At 42.9% G+C, this 13406-nt stretch overlaps 4 protein-coding genes across 5 annotated transcripts in view; 2 read left to right on the plus strand and 2 right to left on the minus strand.

Annotated features, from left to right (window-relative positions):
* LOC6551986 lies at positions 1–1354 on the minus strand. Its single transcript, XM_026983988.1, has 4 exons — positions 1269–1354; positions 773–928; positions 544–711; positions 1–490 (listed from the first exon to the last, which is right to left on the minus strand). The coding sequence occupies exons 3-4, from the start codon at positions 703–705 to the stop codon at positions 335–337; spliced, it is 318 nt and encodes a 105-aa protein (XP_026839789.1). The 5' UTR covers positions 706–711; positions 773–928; positions 1269–1354; the 3' UTR covers positions 1–334.
* A 711-nt stretch (positions 1355–2065) lies between these two features.
* Positions 2066–4775, plus strand: LOC6551984 (dnaJ homolog subfamily C member 3). Its single transcript, XM_001980756.3, has 3 exons — positions 2066–2612; positions 2676–2789; positions 3191–4775. Exons 1-3 carry the CDS (start codon positions 2516–2518, stop codon positions 4468–4470), a joined length of 1491 nt encoding a protein of 496 aa, XP_001980792.1. The 5' UTR covers positions 2066–2515; the 3' UTR covers positions 4471–4775.
* LOC6551983 (LEM domain-containing protein Bocksbeutel) lies at positions 4654–6229 on the minus strand. Its single transcript, XM_026981813.1, has 2 exons — positions 5069–6229; positions 4654–4968 (listed from the first exon to the last, which is right to left on the minus strand). Exons 1-2 carry the CDS (start codon positions 6113–6115, stop codon positions 4960–4962), a joined length of 1056 nt encoding a protein of 351 aa, XP_026837614.1. The 5' UTR covers positions 6116–6229; the 3' UTR covers positions 4654–4959.
* Positions 6230–6474: 245 nt separating this feature from the next.
* LOC6552129 overlaps positions 6475–13406 on the plus strand; it is a 34177-nt gene continuing 27245 nt past the window's right edge. For both annotated transcript variants that reach the window (XM_026977381.1, XM_026977382.1), the window contains exon 1: positions 6475–7402. The gene's annotated coding sequence lies outside the window, so the exon portion shown is untranslated. The remainder of the gene's footprint in view (positions 7403–13406) is intronic.

Here is a 13406-nt window from a genome sequence, read left to right on the forward strand (position 1 = left end):
GATTACATTTGAGATTACATATGCCAAAATCTTTTTTAAGTACTGATTCAATACTAGCTAGAAAAAGCTAGTAATAATTTAATGAGCCGTGCAATCTTAATAATGTTTTCACAATCAAGCCACTTGGGGCTTAATTATGCATAGGATGGCTATTTTCCTGCCAACCCCAAAGCTTTTGGGAAATTGTCAATCTAAAGTCTTCCGGAATCATCAATTTTATGAAACGCTTGTCTTTTTGCAGTGGAATTTTTATTATGTGAATAGCTACAATTATATATTTTCCATTGTTTCCAATAAATTGCACAATTCTTGACTTATATTCGAAGACACATGGCTACGATATAGTATAATAAATCTTGACCACGGCCCGATCGATTTCATAAGCCATCCAATGAGTTTCCAGTTGATAATCACCTTCGGGGAAGGGTAGAATCTTCGTAACTCTGTGGTTGACAAAGTCTGTGGGAATCTTATCCACAAAAAGATCGTGCTATTGTAGAAGAATGATTTAAATTGGGTTATAGTACACAAAGATATACTCACATCAAAGGGGCAGGAATGGTTAAGATTCGAGTAGGAATTAAAGAATTCGTGAAAGTACTTCACTACTGGGTTCGAATCAGGGTTTTTTAAAAATCTACACGCATCCACTGTGATATTGAACATAAAGGGCCTGTAGCCGCTAAATCGCTTGTATAGTATCATATTGAACTGGAGATAATTACGATTAAAGTGACGATAAAAGTGTTTTATTTGTGCAATATCTACATACCTTGACTTTTGTAACTGGCGTTTTGAATAAGTTCACTTTAAGCGTTATGTATTTGTAGCTCCGATTCGCAGACCTTATATAGCAGAATTCAAAATCAGCGAAGGTTTTGTCGGTGGATGTGCATTGGAGGTTGGTGAATTCAAATTTGGAGGAGATCTGTAAGAAAATCGATTAGTTTAATTAAGTTTATGCAAATTGAAGGTAGCAACCTCTTCAGCCATAAATAGAAATGCTGAAATGAATATTAATTGGAAGCGTTTATTCTTCAACATTGTGCAATAATGTCTTAACATTAACTAAACTGAACTGGATTTTAGTATAAGTGTATTGCAAAAGTAACATTTCAAAAAACATGTACGAAACTACATTTCAGAATAATGTAGGAACGCCAATTATACTAGGTAATTTAGCATCGCAAAGCGATTGGATTAATTGGATTTCTATGATATGGAAGTCAATTTGTGTTCAGTGTTCCAGTGTTGTTTCACAAAATTACTTAGATCTGCAGTAGATTAAAGCCAGTGAATTCATTTCAGATCTCTCCCAACGACGGACTGCCCCAGAAGATCTGCAGCGACTGCTTCACCAAGTTCTGCTCGATCGACGCATTCCGAGTGGCCTGCCAGGAGGCAAAGCTGAAGCGGGCGGAAGAGCATCAGGAATTGGAAACATCCAAAGCAACAACGACGGTTTCAGCCAAAACACAACCAAACACTGCCAGTGATCCCATAGAGATTTTTGTGGATGCCGTAGACATCGACGAAGCGGAAGAGGAGGAGGAGCAGCAGTAGTATGATGAGGAGGTGGACGAACCAATCACAGAGCAGTCTGCTCCCACTTCGCGGCAAAACTTTTAGTGCTCAAGAAATGCATTTATTTCCAGATGAAACCGAGAAGTATTTACAATAATTACTGAAATGTATGAGAATATTTAAAATATCAATACACTATGGATTTTATTATATGTAGTTGCAGATATATTTACCAAATTCATGTTCCGAATAAACATTCATTTGACCAAAGTTTGAATTGCGGTTACTTTTTGAGGTGCGCGGCAGCGATCGATTACATTTGAGATTACATATGCCAAAATCTTTTTTTTAGTACTGATTCAAAGCTAGCTAGAAAAAGCTAGCACTAATTTAATGAACCGTGCAATCTTAATAATGTATTCAAGTTGTTATTCATTTTCTTTACTCGCAATAAGTAGAACAGTTCTAGCTAGGAAACAGACAAAAGCTGCCAGCACCGCCATCGCCCACATCCGATAGTTGCGACTCGTGACTGCGTGAAGAATCAGCGACTAGTATCACCTGCGGCTAAAATTCGCCCATCTCTAGAGAACGTGAACACGTCAGTTTTTAGTTTATAATATTAAAAGCGAAAAGTTCAGTGTACAGCGGTCGCGAATCCGAACAAGAAGTGGCAGCAATGCCCACGGGGAGTATCAGCTAGACTCCATAACACACAAACGGCTAAAACAACAAGCTGACCAAGTCAGAAATTACCGAAATAATCGCAGACGGCTGTAAGTTTACCAAAAACGGACGCAAAAGTCATAACAGCGAGCTGAAAATAAAGCCGCCAGTGAAAGTGGATGTGCAAGAGGGGAAGCAGTGCGACCGTAGAGACTAGCAGCTGCCACGCCAAGCAGATCTGCCGTGCGTGTCGATAGAGATTCAACTCCAAATCACACCCACACTGGTTCTCAGCGGCGGTATCTAATAACACGTAGCCATCAACATGGCCTTGCCATTGAGTGACCTACTCATGATCGGCGGCGGCGAGAAGAAACTGGCCGCCTGCCTGGTGCTCCTCCTTCTGGAGCTCTTCCTGGAAGGTACGTACTTCAAATCCTTATCTACTAAATCTCCCCAAATACACGTCATTGTTTCTCGCACAGGCGGTGAGTCGACGGCCAGTCCGGCGCACATTCAGAACCATCTGGAGCTGGGCAAGCAGTTCCTTGCCCGCGGACAGCTGTCGGATGCACTGACGCACTACCATGCAGCTGTTGGTAAATATAACTGGCTTGTACACATGAAAGACTCGGAATATCCATGACACTTCATTTATATTCGGTTTTTACCATAGCAGCTGCCTTTAATTTTGTATAAATTCGGAAGAATTTACATAACATCGCTATCGAAAGTTGCTATTGCCTACGAATATAAATATTTTCTAAATATTTTTGGCAAACAAATCATAGAACATAACCATTTTTTGCAACTTTCAAGGCCAAGACGCTGGTTATTTCCATATAAAAATGCAGTGGATAAGCAAACTTGTGCAGTATGTCTTGAATTTTATGATTAAATTCATTTGGTAAACTTTTGGTTAGGACTACATTTATATGTGCACGGATATCCCCCCCTTTCTCTGCCCTCGTCTTTGATTTAACCTTTACCTTTTTCACAGAGGGCGATGCCAACAACTATCTGACGCTTTTCAAGCGCGGCACCGTGTATTTGGCGCTGGGCAAGACGCGTTTCGCCGTCCAGGACTTCAGCAGGGTGCTGGAACTGAAGCCAGACTTCACGGCCGCCCGCATTCAGCGTGGTGTTGTGCACATGAAGAGCGGAGAGTATGAGCAAGCGATGCTGGACTTTGATCAAGTGCTGCAAGAGGAACCCAACAACGGCTTGGTGTTGGAGCACTACTCCAGCTTGACATCCGCAAAGACACAGTTGGTGGTGCAGCGGGCTGTTCAGCCCGGTGATCACGAACACGCCATTTTCTTGCTCACACAGTTACTAGAGATCTCACCGTGGGCGGTGCCCTTCCTTCAGGCTCGCTCTGATGCCTACATTGCAATCAATGATCCACTGTCAGCCATTGCTGATTTGCGACAGGTGAACCGTCTCACCCAGGACAGCACTGAGGGCCACTACAAAATCGCCCAGCTGCTGTACACTATTGGCCACGCCACGAATGCCTTAAAAGAGATCCGCGAGTGCCTGAAGTTCGATCCGGAGCACAAGCTCTGCTTCCCCTTCTACAAGAAAGTACGAAAGGTGGAAAAGCAGCTGGTTAACGCAGAGCAGGCGCGTGAGGAGAAGCAGTTTACCGAGTGCATAGCCGCCGGAGAGGCAGTGCTGCGTAACGAACCGGAGGAGACGAGGATCCGGTATGAGGGGCACAAGGTGCTCTGTTCTTGCTACACGGGCGATGAACAGTTCGGCAAGGCTTTGCAGCAGTGCAAGGAGTCACTAGATATTATGAAGGATGCTCAGGTCTACTGTGATCGTGCTGACGCGTTGCTGGGCACCGAGATGTACGATGATGCCATACACTCCTTCCAAGCGGCTCTCGATCTGGAGGAGAGCAACTCCCGCGCGAAAGAAGGCATCCAGAGGGCGAAGAAGCTGCAGAAGCAGGCAGAACGCAGGGATTACTATAAGATATTAGGCGTTGGGCGCAGCGCCAGCAAACAGGAGATTGTGAAGGCTTACAGGAAGGCGGCGCAAAAGTGGCATCCGGACAACTTCCGGGACGAGGAGAAAAAACTGGCCGAGAAGAAGTTTATCGACATCGCCGCAGCCAAGGAGGTACTCACGGATCCCGAGAAGCGGACCCTGTTCGACAGCGGCGTGGATCCGCTGGATCCTGAGAGACATAGTGGCGGCTTCCATGGCGAACATCCGTTTGGACACTTCCAGCACGGGTCGCCGTTCCAGTTCAAGTTCCACTTCAATTAGTCAGCCAGCCAGCAGCCATTTGCTTTGTGATGTCCTAGCCGCGATCCCTGATATCCTTCAACGATTTTACATTGTTTTGTTCATTTAAATGGCGTGTAAATAGTAGCATAAAGCATAAATAAACCCACGGTCCGTTGTCAGAGAGTAGCACACACACAAATCGCAACAAAACACCCTGAGCACTTACATTTAATGGGTTTATTTAATACAATACAATAATTATAATGTAGTACATTTTTCTAATTATGTATAAAAAGAAACAATATGCGAGAACAAGCAATTAAAGACTTGGATAAAGAATTGAATATTTGTTAGTTTTGAACATGTTTGGGATTTAAAGTAGTCTTAAGGTGCAAAGTCTTCGTAAATATGCCTTCTTTGTAGTCTGGGGTAAAAATGCGTGAAGTATCCAAAACCAAATGTTGTACCCTGATATGAACGCTTCTCAGGCGTTGGGCGTCAATACCACGTACACCATGGTGGCCAGCATCACTGACACTACCAATATTAAGTAGAATTTGAGATTATATTTTTGATCCAACGATACCGCCAGTGCACGGAACTGCGCCATGGGCGAAACCTGATCGTCGTGTCTTACCAGAGGCTTTCTGGACTGCGGCGATAAGCGCTTATTTTGGAAATGTCTTCTAATGGGTGGTTCTTCAGCTTCGGACTCGCTCTCTGTGTCCATGGGCTCACCAGCGTTGTCCGGTTGATCGTAGAACTGATTCAGTTGCGGATATAGTGTGTTTACTGCGGTAGTCGGCTGCAGCAGGCGACCACGGGCCAGGTTGGATCCACTTACTGGAAAACTCTCTCGCTGGCGAATGGGTGCTGGAGCTGGTGGTGGGCCACCAAAAGGCATAGCAGATCCGCTGAAAGTGTTTCTTGGCGAAACAGATGGAACTTTTGGGTTGAATGCCGATACCTCCTGGTAGCTGGTAGAGTTTAAATTGGTTTGGGTCAGTAGGGGACGCGAGAAACCCAAATCTGTGCGTCTGTAGCTCGACGGTTCGATGCGTGGTTCGTATGTGGGAAGTGTGTGAAGAGTAGCGGCTGGCACATGGGGTCTTTCGTACGTGTAGCTGCGTGGTATATCCTCCTGTTCGTACAGCGGCTGGTCAACTTCGCGAGTGTACGATGTGGTCAGAACTCCGGATTTGGTTAGAGAAACAGAGCGTCTAGGCCCTTGGTCCTGGGCGTACTTAAGACCCGGTGAGTCCACCATGTAGTAGTCATCGTCCTCCGACTGGGAGCCCACATCCGACACCGTGGTAGTAGTTTGCACAGATCTTCCCGAGATTGAAGTGTTGTCTAGTCCATAGGCGATTGTGCGTCGACTTTGCTCGCTGATCTTGTTATTGTTGGTTTTGGTGAGGCCTGCACTCCTGCCGGGTGTACGACGTACTGGCTCCGATGTGGGCGTCGTTACCTGGCTACCGTGTACAGTTTCACGCCTTGGAGTTGCTTTCTTACTTGCAGATTTGCTTTTGTTAAGTGGAACCCCGGTAATGGCGGCCTTTAGCCGGCGAATGATGACGCTTCGTGTGCTGTCCGTGACAGGAACTCCGGGCAGGCCATACTCCAGGCACTTGGCCAGCAGCTCCTTGTTGCCCAACGTGTCCAGGTAAGCAAGGTCCGACATTCTTTCTCGCCGTGGTGAAACTCAAAACAAAAATAGCAATGTCGTCACGATTGTTGCTGTTGCTATTAGCGATGGCACGGCAGCGATAGGATGGGTTCCAACGGAGACCTTCTATCGATTGTTAGCTAAATATCTCATTTTGCCAAATTATAGCTAGATTTTATGAAGTAAAATTGATGAAAGTGAAGTGAGTTATGTACTACAGTAAAAGAAAATTTTAGGCATCAAGTACTAAGTTCCAAGAAGAAGTACTAAGTTCTTAAAGAAAAATGAAAGCATATATTTTATATGCAATCGGATAATCGCTTCATGTTTAGTGCTTAAAATGTGCGAGACTAAACATTCACGCCAGTGCTGCCAGACCTGGACGAAGGCGCAGTCTGCGGTATATTTCACTTAGCGCCCAACGGTCACACAGTTAGTTTTATGAAAATCGAACGCGCAACAGGTGTTCAATCGCAAGCAACACGCTTGAATTAAACGAATCGCCGCGCGGAAAGCGCTCGCCAAGCCAAAGAAAACCCCAAGTCGCTGTGCGGAAAACTAAGGAGTTATAGTATCATAGCATAAACAGTGGATTGTGGCAAAGCAATCGTGAATCATTTGCACCTGTTCGGCGCCCAACATTCCTGAACTTTTTTTTGCGTTTCTGCGCCTGCGTGTGTGCCTCATTTAGTTTTCCCCATTTTGTTTACCTCTATCGCGGGTGTTTTTTAAAGTGTTCGCTTCGATTTCGAGCAAGACAGCAAGTGGCTGGAAACATTCGAAAATTTGCTAGCTGCAATTGCAGCTTATTTTCTATTTAGCCAAGCCAAGAGCAAGGGAAACACCAACAACAACCGCAACAACAACGGCAGCAGTAGAAGCAGCAGCATAAACATAAACCAAAAAACCGGTTAAGGCGGACAAGAGTGAGAAAGGCGCCCCAAAAAGAGCAAGCGGGACAAAACACTCACATAAAAGGTGAAACAAAAAAATACAAACAACGAAAAAATAATATTCTCGGATTTTGGTTTTTGTTATTTTGTTCCACGCAAACAGAAAATAAGTGTGTTTGTTCTTTGTTCAAACGTGTGTTGACATCGAGTTTTCCATTCCTTTCCGAATTCCTTATCGGCCGATCAAATCGAAAGTGAACGAGTAATTGCCTTTCTGGTATTTGTTTTATTACAATTCGATATTGCTATTGCCCAAACTCTGCGCGTGGCCTCCTTCTTATCGGCCGTCCAGTCTACTCCACTCCAATCCACAAGACGAACTACCTGTTGCCGCAACAATTAACACCAGGTGAGCAATAAAATCAACCCTTTTCTCACTTCTGCAGCTCTAAGTGTCCAATAGGACCACCGGGTTTTCTGTGAATGTTTACGTTGCATCTACAACGAATTCCAAGGAATTCCAAATGAATTTGTAGAATTGTACTCTCGAAAACATATTTGCACATTTTCTAACAGTTTCTCTACAAAACTTGTCGGGAAAAATAGTTTTCCAATGTAATGTAATGTAATATTAAACACTTAAGTGCAATACATTGCAAATTAGGCAAATTGTCCAGCTGTAAATCTAAAACTTATGCAAGTCCTTTTCTGAGCTACGTTTATTTTAGACTTTATTACAATTAACAATTTACCTATTTCGCAGTGCTCATTTACACCCGATAGTACGTAAATTATGTTTACACGTTTTTAAATGAGCATCGAGTGCCACTAATCCATTGTATGTTGCTATTTTTAAGAGACTTGTATGAATTGGCCGATTTCAAGTAGCTTTAAATGTTATTTATTGTTACCAATACAATTCGTGTTAGGCAACTCATTCTGTTCAGTCGGTCATTGCCTATATTTGGAACTGCCTGATAGCCAAGTCACGTGAGGAGCCTTCCAACGATAAGCCAAAATACAATTGTTAACAAAAGATTAGCCCCATGCCTTGACATTAGGCAACCCCAATTGGGGAAATTGGGGAATTCGCCATCGCAGTTCATTGACACAACCTTTGGCTGCTGTTTTGTTGTGTTACTGTTTTGCTGCTGAAACCGCTCAACTTTCACTGAAAAGGCGGCTGGGCCAAAAGCGCCATAAATCGGCATAAATCGGAATAAATCAGCACGAAAACAACACACGCGACAAGAAAATGTTGTAAATGCCAAAATTGAAATGCAGGCGCAGGTTAATAAAATCAAATTTGTTGCCCGCTTTTGTCATCTCGTTTTCATCGCTTGTTTTCCATTTCCATTTTATTTAATTTAATTTAATTTCATTTATGTAATCCCTGGTTAATTTCCAAGCATCATTAAGCCGCGGAGAAAAAGTCTCTTGGCCGCAAATTGAAGCACACGAGCGGATGGTTATGAGATAATCAGTAAATTGCACAAGACCAAATGAAGTCATGAGAGTTGAGTGGATGTGGATTATCGAGTGGGATTCGAATCGAATCGAATCGCATCGCAACGATGGAGCTCCAATTTGACACTAAATTGAATGAGATAACAGATTCGAAAATGATTTATATCTATCAATGCGAAATTAAACTGCATGGCGTGCTCGAAACCGAGCGGCTCAAATTGGTTTTAGCCATTTCCATTTCTGGGAAGCTTTACTTGTTTGAAAATTTCCCAATGCCCAATAACCAATACCAAGTAGCCATTCCAATTCCAATCCCGAATCCATATGACTCATAGCCAAATGCATTTATTCATTCCAATCTTGCATCTACTTATTGCTGGAGCTAGACATACAAAAAAAGCGAAAACCAAAATTCCTCAATCGTGAAGAAAACAAAATGCCAAATATTCCCACCAAAAAAGTTGATATATGCAGAAAATACAAAACAAGCGGCCAACAACAGCAACTTTTATGAACAGCAAAACTATGCGCATAAAAAAGTTATATAAAAAACACGTTCAGACTCCAAGCGACTCGGTGCGAGCGGGATGGCGATATCAAGTGGGTTAGCCGCCTGCATGTGTGCGTTTGTCGTATCTGTGTGAGCCACGCTTCAATTGCAAATGCGCCCAGTAAGCGAACAAAGTAGAAAAACGTTGAAAAAGCATTGACGCAGATACGCGCGCTGTGTTTGCTGTAATGTTGTTGTAATTGTAAATTCTACAGGTTTCTTACTTGGTATTTGTTTGTTTGCCTCTTTGTCCCGGCATGTGTGTGTGTGCCTTGCTGTGTGTGTGTATGATTTAGCTGTTGTTGCCTTAATGGCAGCAATAGCAACAACAACAAGATCGGTCTGCAATTTTACGCCAAAACTAAAAAGGCGAGCGATCGAGCAGAAATCGAAGCGATCGGAAAGCACGGAAAGAAAAGTTGGTGTATAAAAACTTCAGGCCAGATTGAAAACAATAAAAAAGCTTAAAACATGTTTATAACACTCATAAAATATGCTTTGGCATTTTAATTGATTTCTTTCTATTTAAAAAGAGTGTATTCCACACTTTCACGAACGAAGACACAACTCATTTCGAGGAAATGAAAATGGGAGGAATCTGAATAGGAATATAAATATTGCTTAAATGCAACCAATATTTTCTTACCGTGCAGCATTGAAAGAAAAGGATGAAAAGGGGGCGGCGCTGGAAAAGCAGTGGGGGCAGCGGGGTGGCAGGGGGGCTACTCCATTCGTAGGCAAACCGGGCCAGTTGCCGAGCACTGTGGGCCGAAAAGCGCACCAATCTTGGGAGTTAACCCCTGCTGATAGCCGCTCATAAAAGGCATTTCCAGAAAAGCACACGCCAAAGTGTTCTCACCTTGAAAGATATTAGATTTGTGTCTAAACAAAGCAGCAGACAAACGTTAGAAACCTAAAAAAAAAACAGGCTTAACTACCAGCTATTAAGCTTAAATTACAAGAAATTATATTAATTGGCATGTCTGAATCTTTATGTATTGTATTTTATTATACATTATGTTTAGTTACCTGTGTACCATAGTCAAAACATTAGTAAGTTCCCCAGTTTTATGAGGTCCCTATATCCACTGTGCCCGTGCTTATGCCCCAACGAAAGCAACAACAATCACTAAACAACTGCGGCGAACGTTGCAAGCAGGCGAGTCGTAGTGGTGGACCCCAGTGGTGGATCGCCCCAAAAGTAGCCCCCAAGTATTCGTCTTAACTTGGCCAACAGCTTGGCCAACTTGCCGTTCGCCTCAGCTTGTTTCGCTTTGTATCGGTTCGTATCGGCTTGGATCGGATCGGTATTTTTGTTTTGCTTGTGTTTTGCACTCGTATTCGTAATTGTTTCACGAAACTGGCCAGCTTCAACTGGCGAGGGTGGTGGTAGCTCCCAGGGGGTATGGCCAATAAGGGGGGTAGTGCGAGTACGAGTACGACTACGGTTAAGAAAAACCAAATCCAAAACCAGCAAAAAAAAAACAGGTGCGCAGTGCGCAAGCGCGCGCATTTTTGGTTTTGCTTACTGGTTTTTTCGGTGGCTTCGATTTGGGGCCAACTGTTTTGCGCTTTTAATTATGGTTTATGTGTCGCTTACGAACACCGAACGCTAAGCCGTCGATCGCCGATCGGCATACACTTATCCCATAAGCGGTACACATACCCATATAGATATAGTTATACTCGCATGTCCAGAGCCGCAGCACAAGGTTGCCGCAAAGTGACACGAGTTGAGGAGACATGTGGGGCCATTGAGGTTACTGCTGGCTACTTGGATACTTGGCTACTTGGACACTGCTTGGCTAATTGTGAATTGTGAATTGCCTTCTGGGCGGATCGCCATGGAATTGCCTTCGGGCGGGAGCCATTGGCCAAAGTTATTGGAGTGGAAAGCCTCGATTTGAAGGTGAAGTCTCTGGCTTTCCCCTCTCGAAAAATCAGGCTAGAAACTCCTGCCCAGGTAGGTGATTTTATCAGATAAGGGGCGTTAGCCTTACTTTATAAACGGTCCTGGAAATTCCTACTTCGATAAGTTTTTATTGGCCTTTCCTAAGAAGAGTCGATTGGGAAAACCTCTTAAATCATCCAGAAGGGAATAATCGCAACTCAAATAGGGTATACTTTGAATTCCACTGAAGAAAGGCTCTATATCTTTGGGTTTTTCAGATACTATAGAAATGCGCCGTAATTAGGATTTTATCAGTCTAATGCCAAGTGCTTTATATCAGCAGATTTATTTGATAACTCGGTGTATGGATTAGATTCAATTAGCCTTCAAGTTTCAGTCCAGGGTCTTTCATGTACCTATGTATTTGTTTTTAACCTTTCAGTAAATTTCTTCTTATCAACTTGGGTACTCATTCTAATTTTGGTGTAAGTGAATCAAATTGGCAGGTGAATCATGAACAAAATACTGTAATAAAATCATTTTAATACCTTTCCGCTTATCTGCTGCATGGTACTTTAAGTCGTACGAACTGCCTGAAAGGTAAACAATGTCGGGAGACATATCTGAGCACTATCTGGTGACCCAATTTGAGTCATCAGATGGGTACGACAATTGCATCCCGACGAAACGTGGGCAAAAGTCAAGGCATCGCGGTGCATAAGTCACATGGTGTCTTAATAAATATTAGATTGCAGCAATCGCGCAGATACAAATGTATCTGGGTAAAAAACGAGATTGTATCTCGAGTCGAGTTACGAGCGCACGCGTGTTTCTTGCGCCTTTGTTTTGTTTACACTCGATTGCAAGTGCAATTTGTATCTGGCGGATACATTCCATGCCACATGTGCTTTGCATAAAAAGGCCCGCTCAAATGGCCAACTCGGCTTAACTGTAACTGGCAGTGATGACATCTGCTAGATACGCAGATACACAGCTAAATATCTGGCGGATGGCTCAAGCGTAAATGCAATGCACGCACGCTCACAGCTAAAACAAATACGACAAGTAACCCTCTGGCCTTATTAATATTTATTAATTTGTTATTTAACTGGCTTCGATCTCTTTGTTCGCTGGCTGAGGCAACTTTTTGCCTCTCAATTTGCATAAAGCCCGATAAAAGATACGTTTGTTTTTACGTTTTTATAAGCCAACTTGTTTTCGGATTGCTGTCCAGTTTTTTCGTTGTTGTTCAATTGCCAATTTGACCTTATTAAGTATGATTTGTACAAATACCTTGCGTGCGTCCTAATTAATTGATTTGTTTTCATCCCATAAATATTTAATTGTATTTTCTAGGTCTCCCCCTAGCCCCTTTTATTTATTGGATTTTTCAGAACCGTGCCAAAGCGTTTAGGCCACTTACGTTGTGACGAATTCAACTGACATTTATAGAACCCTAGGCTAGTGGCTAGAATTAAGTGAAACTCATACGACACAGTTGAGTTTCTATCCAAAAACAGCAGCTGGCAGCTGTGCTAAAATTCGAGTTGCCCTAGAGCAAGATAAAATGGCAAATGTGGTGGAAATATTTTGCATTATGTAGCGTACGGTTTTGCCGATAATTTGGCAACGATAGAGGCTCGATTTTGGGTTACTCTCCATTAGCCTAATAGCACGTGCACTCCATAGTGTTACTAAGCGATCCAAAAACCAAATGGATCTCTCAAAGCAACTTGTGAATATTATATTTCATCTGGCGGAGTCTTATCAAGGCGGAAGTGCGTGTCTGGGATGAAATGATAAGCCAAAACCTGCGATAAGTTTGCAGCAAATGGCCCAAATATTAAGTACTGCAGCCTCAAGTGGTCGACACGTTCACAACTGGGCAAATCAAATACCCTCAAGTAATTAAGATAGATAAAAATGCAACACAAATTTCATATAAGAGGTTACATATGCATGTAACGATTAGAGTTGTTGTATAACAAATGCAGCAAAACAAATCTTTACAAATAAGGCTTAGATAAAGGCTTGATAATCATTTTATTTTTAATTTTCTCCCTTGCCTTCCTGTCCAGATTATCTTTGCTTTTCGTCAGCGTTTTCACTGCAAAGAGGAAGCGGTTGCCAGCTTTATTACGCACAATTATTCCCTGCATACCCAGCATTATGGGGAAAATGATGGAAAAGAAAAGCCATTCCCAGCAATTTGTCATTGTTTGATTTTCTCTGCACTTGCTATAATTTTTTGGTTTATGTTTTTTCTACCTATTTGGGGTTGGCAGCGCTACAATTTCGGAACTGGAGCTGCTGGCTCCCAAACAATTTGAGCATTTGATTGCTTTATTTCACTTTACAACGCAAATTACTGGCTTTGTCTACTGCAGCCTGGCTTGTGATACTTCCTGCCTGCCACGGCTAATTATGAACAATCGGAGATCGGAGAAGACAAGACGCGGATCTCGGGATGTTGCTGCTGCCACTGCAGCCTGTAGTGTGTTGCAC

The sequence above is a fragment of the Drosophila erecta genome, unplaced genomic scaffold (assembly GCF_003286155.1).
Source record: "Drosophila erecta strain 14021-0224.00,06,07 unplaced genomic scaffold, DereRS2 tig00000000-arrow-pilon, whole genome shotgun sequence".
In the NCBI taxonomy this organism is placed as follows: domain Eukaryota; kingdom Metazoa; phylum Arthropoda; class Insecta; order Diptera; family Drosophilidae; genus Drosophila; species Drosophila erecta.

Bases quoted from the DNA above. Each gene is read 5' to 3' on its own strand.
- LOC6551986 (XM_026983988.1), bottom strand. From the start codon at position 705: ATGATACTATACAAGCGATTTAGCGGCTACAGGCCCTTTATGTTCAAT. The intron at 491-543 runs GTGAGTATATCT...CTTCTACAATAG, and splicing joins ACCATTCCTGCCCCTTTGAT to CACGATCTTTTTGTGGATAA.
- LOC6551984 (XM_001980756.3), top strand. From the start codon at position 2,516: ATGGCCTTGCCATTGAGTGACCTACTCATGATCGGCGGCGGCGAGAAG. The intron at 2,613-2,675 runs GTACGTACTTCA...TTTCTCGCACAG, and splicing joins TCTGGAGCTCTTCCTGGAAG to GCGGTGAGTCGACGGCCAGT. The intron at 2,790-3,190 runs GTAAATATAACT...CCTTTTTCACAG, and splicing joins GCACTACCATGCAGCTGTTG to AGGGCGATGCCAACAACTAT.
- LOC6551983 (XM_026981813.1), bottom strand. From the start codon at position 6,115: ATGTCGGACCTTGCTTACCTGGACACGTTGGGCAACAAGGAGCTGCTG.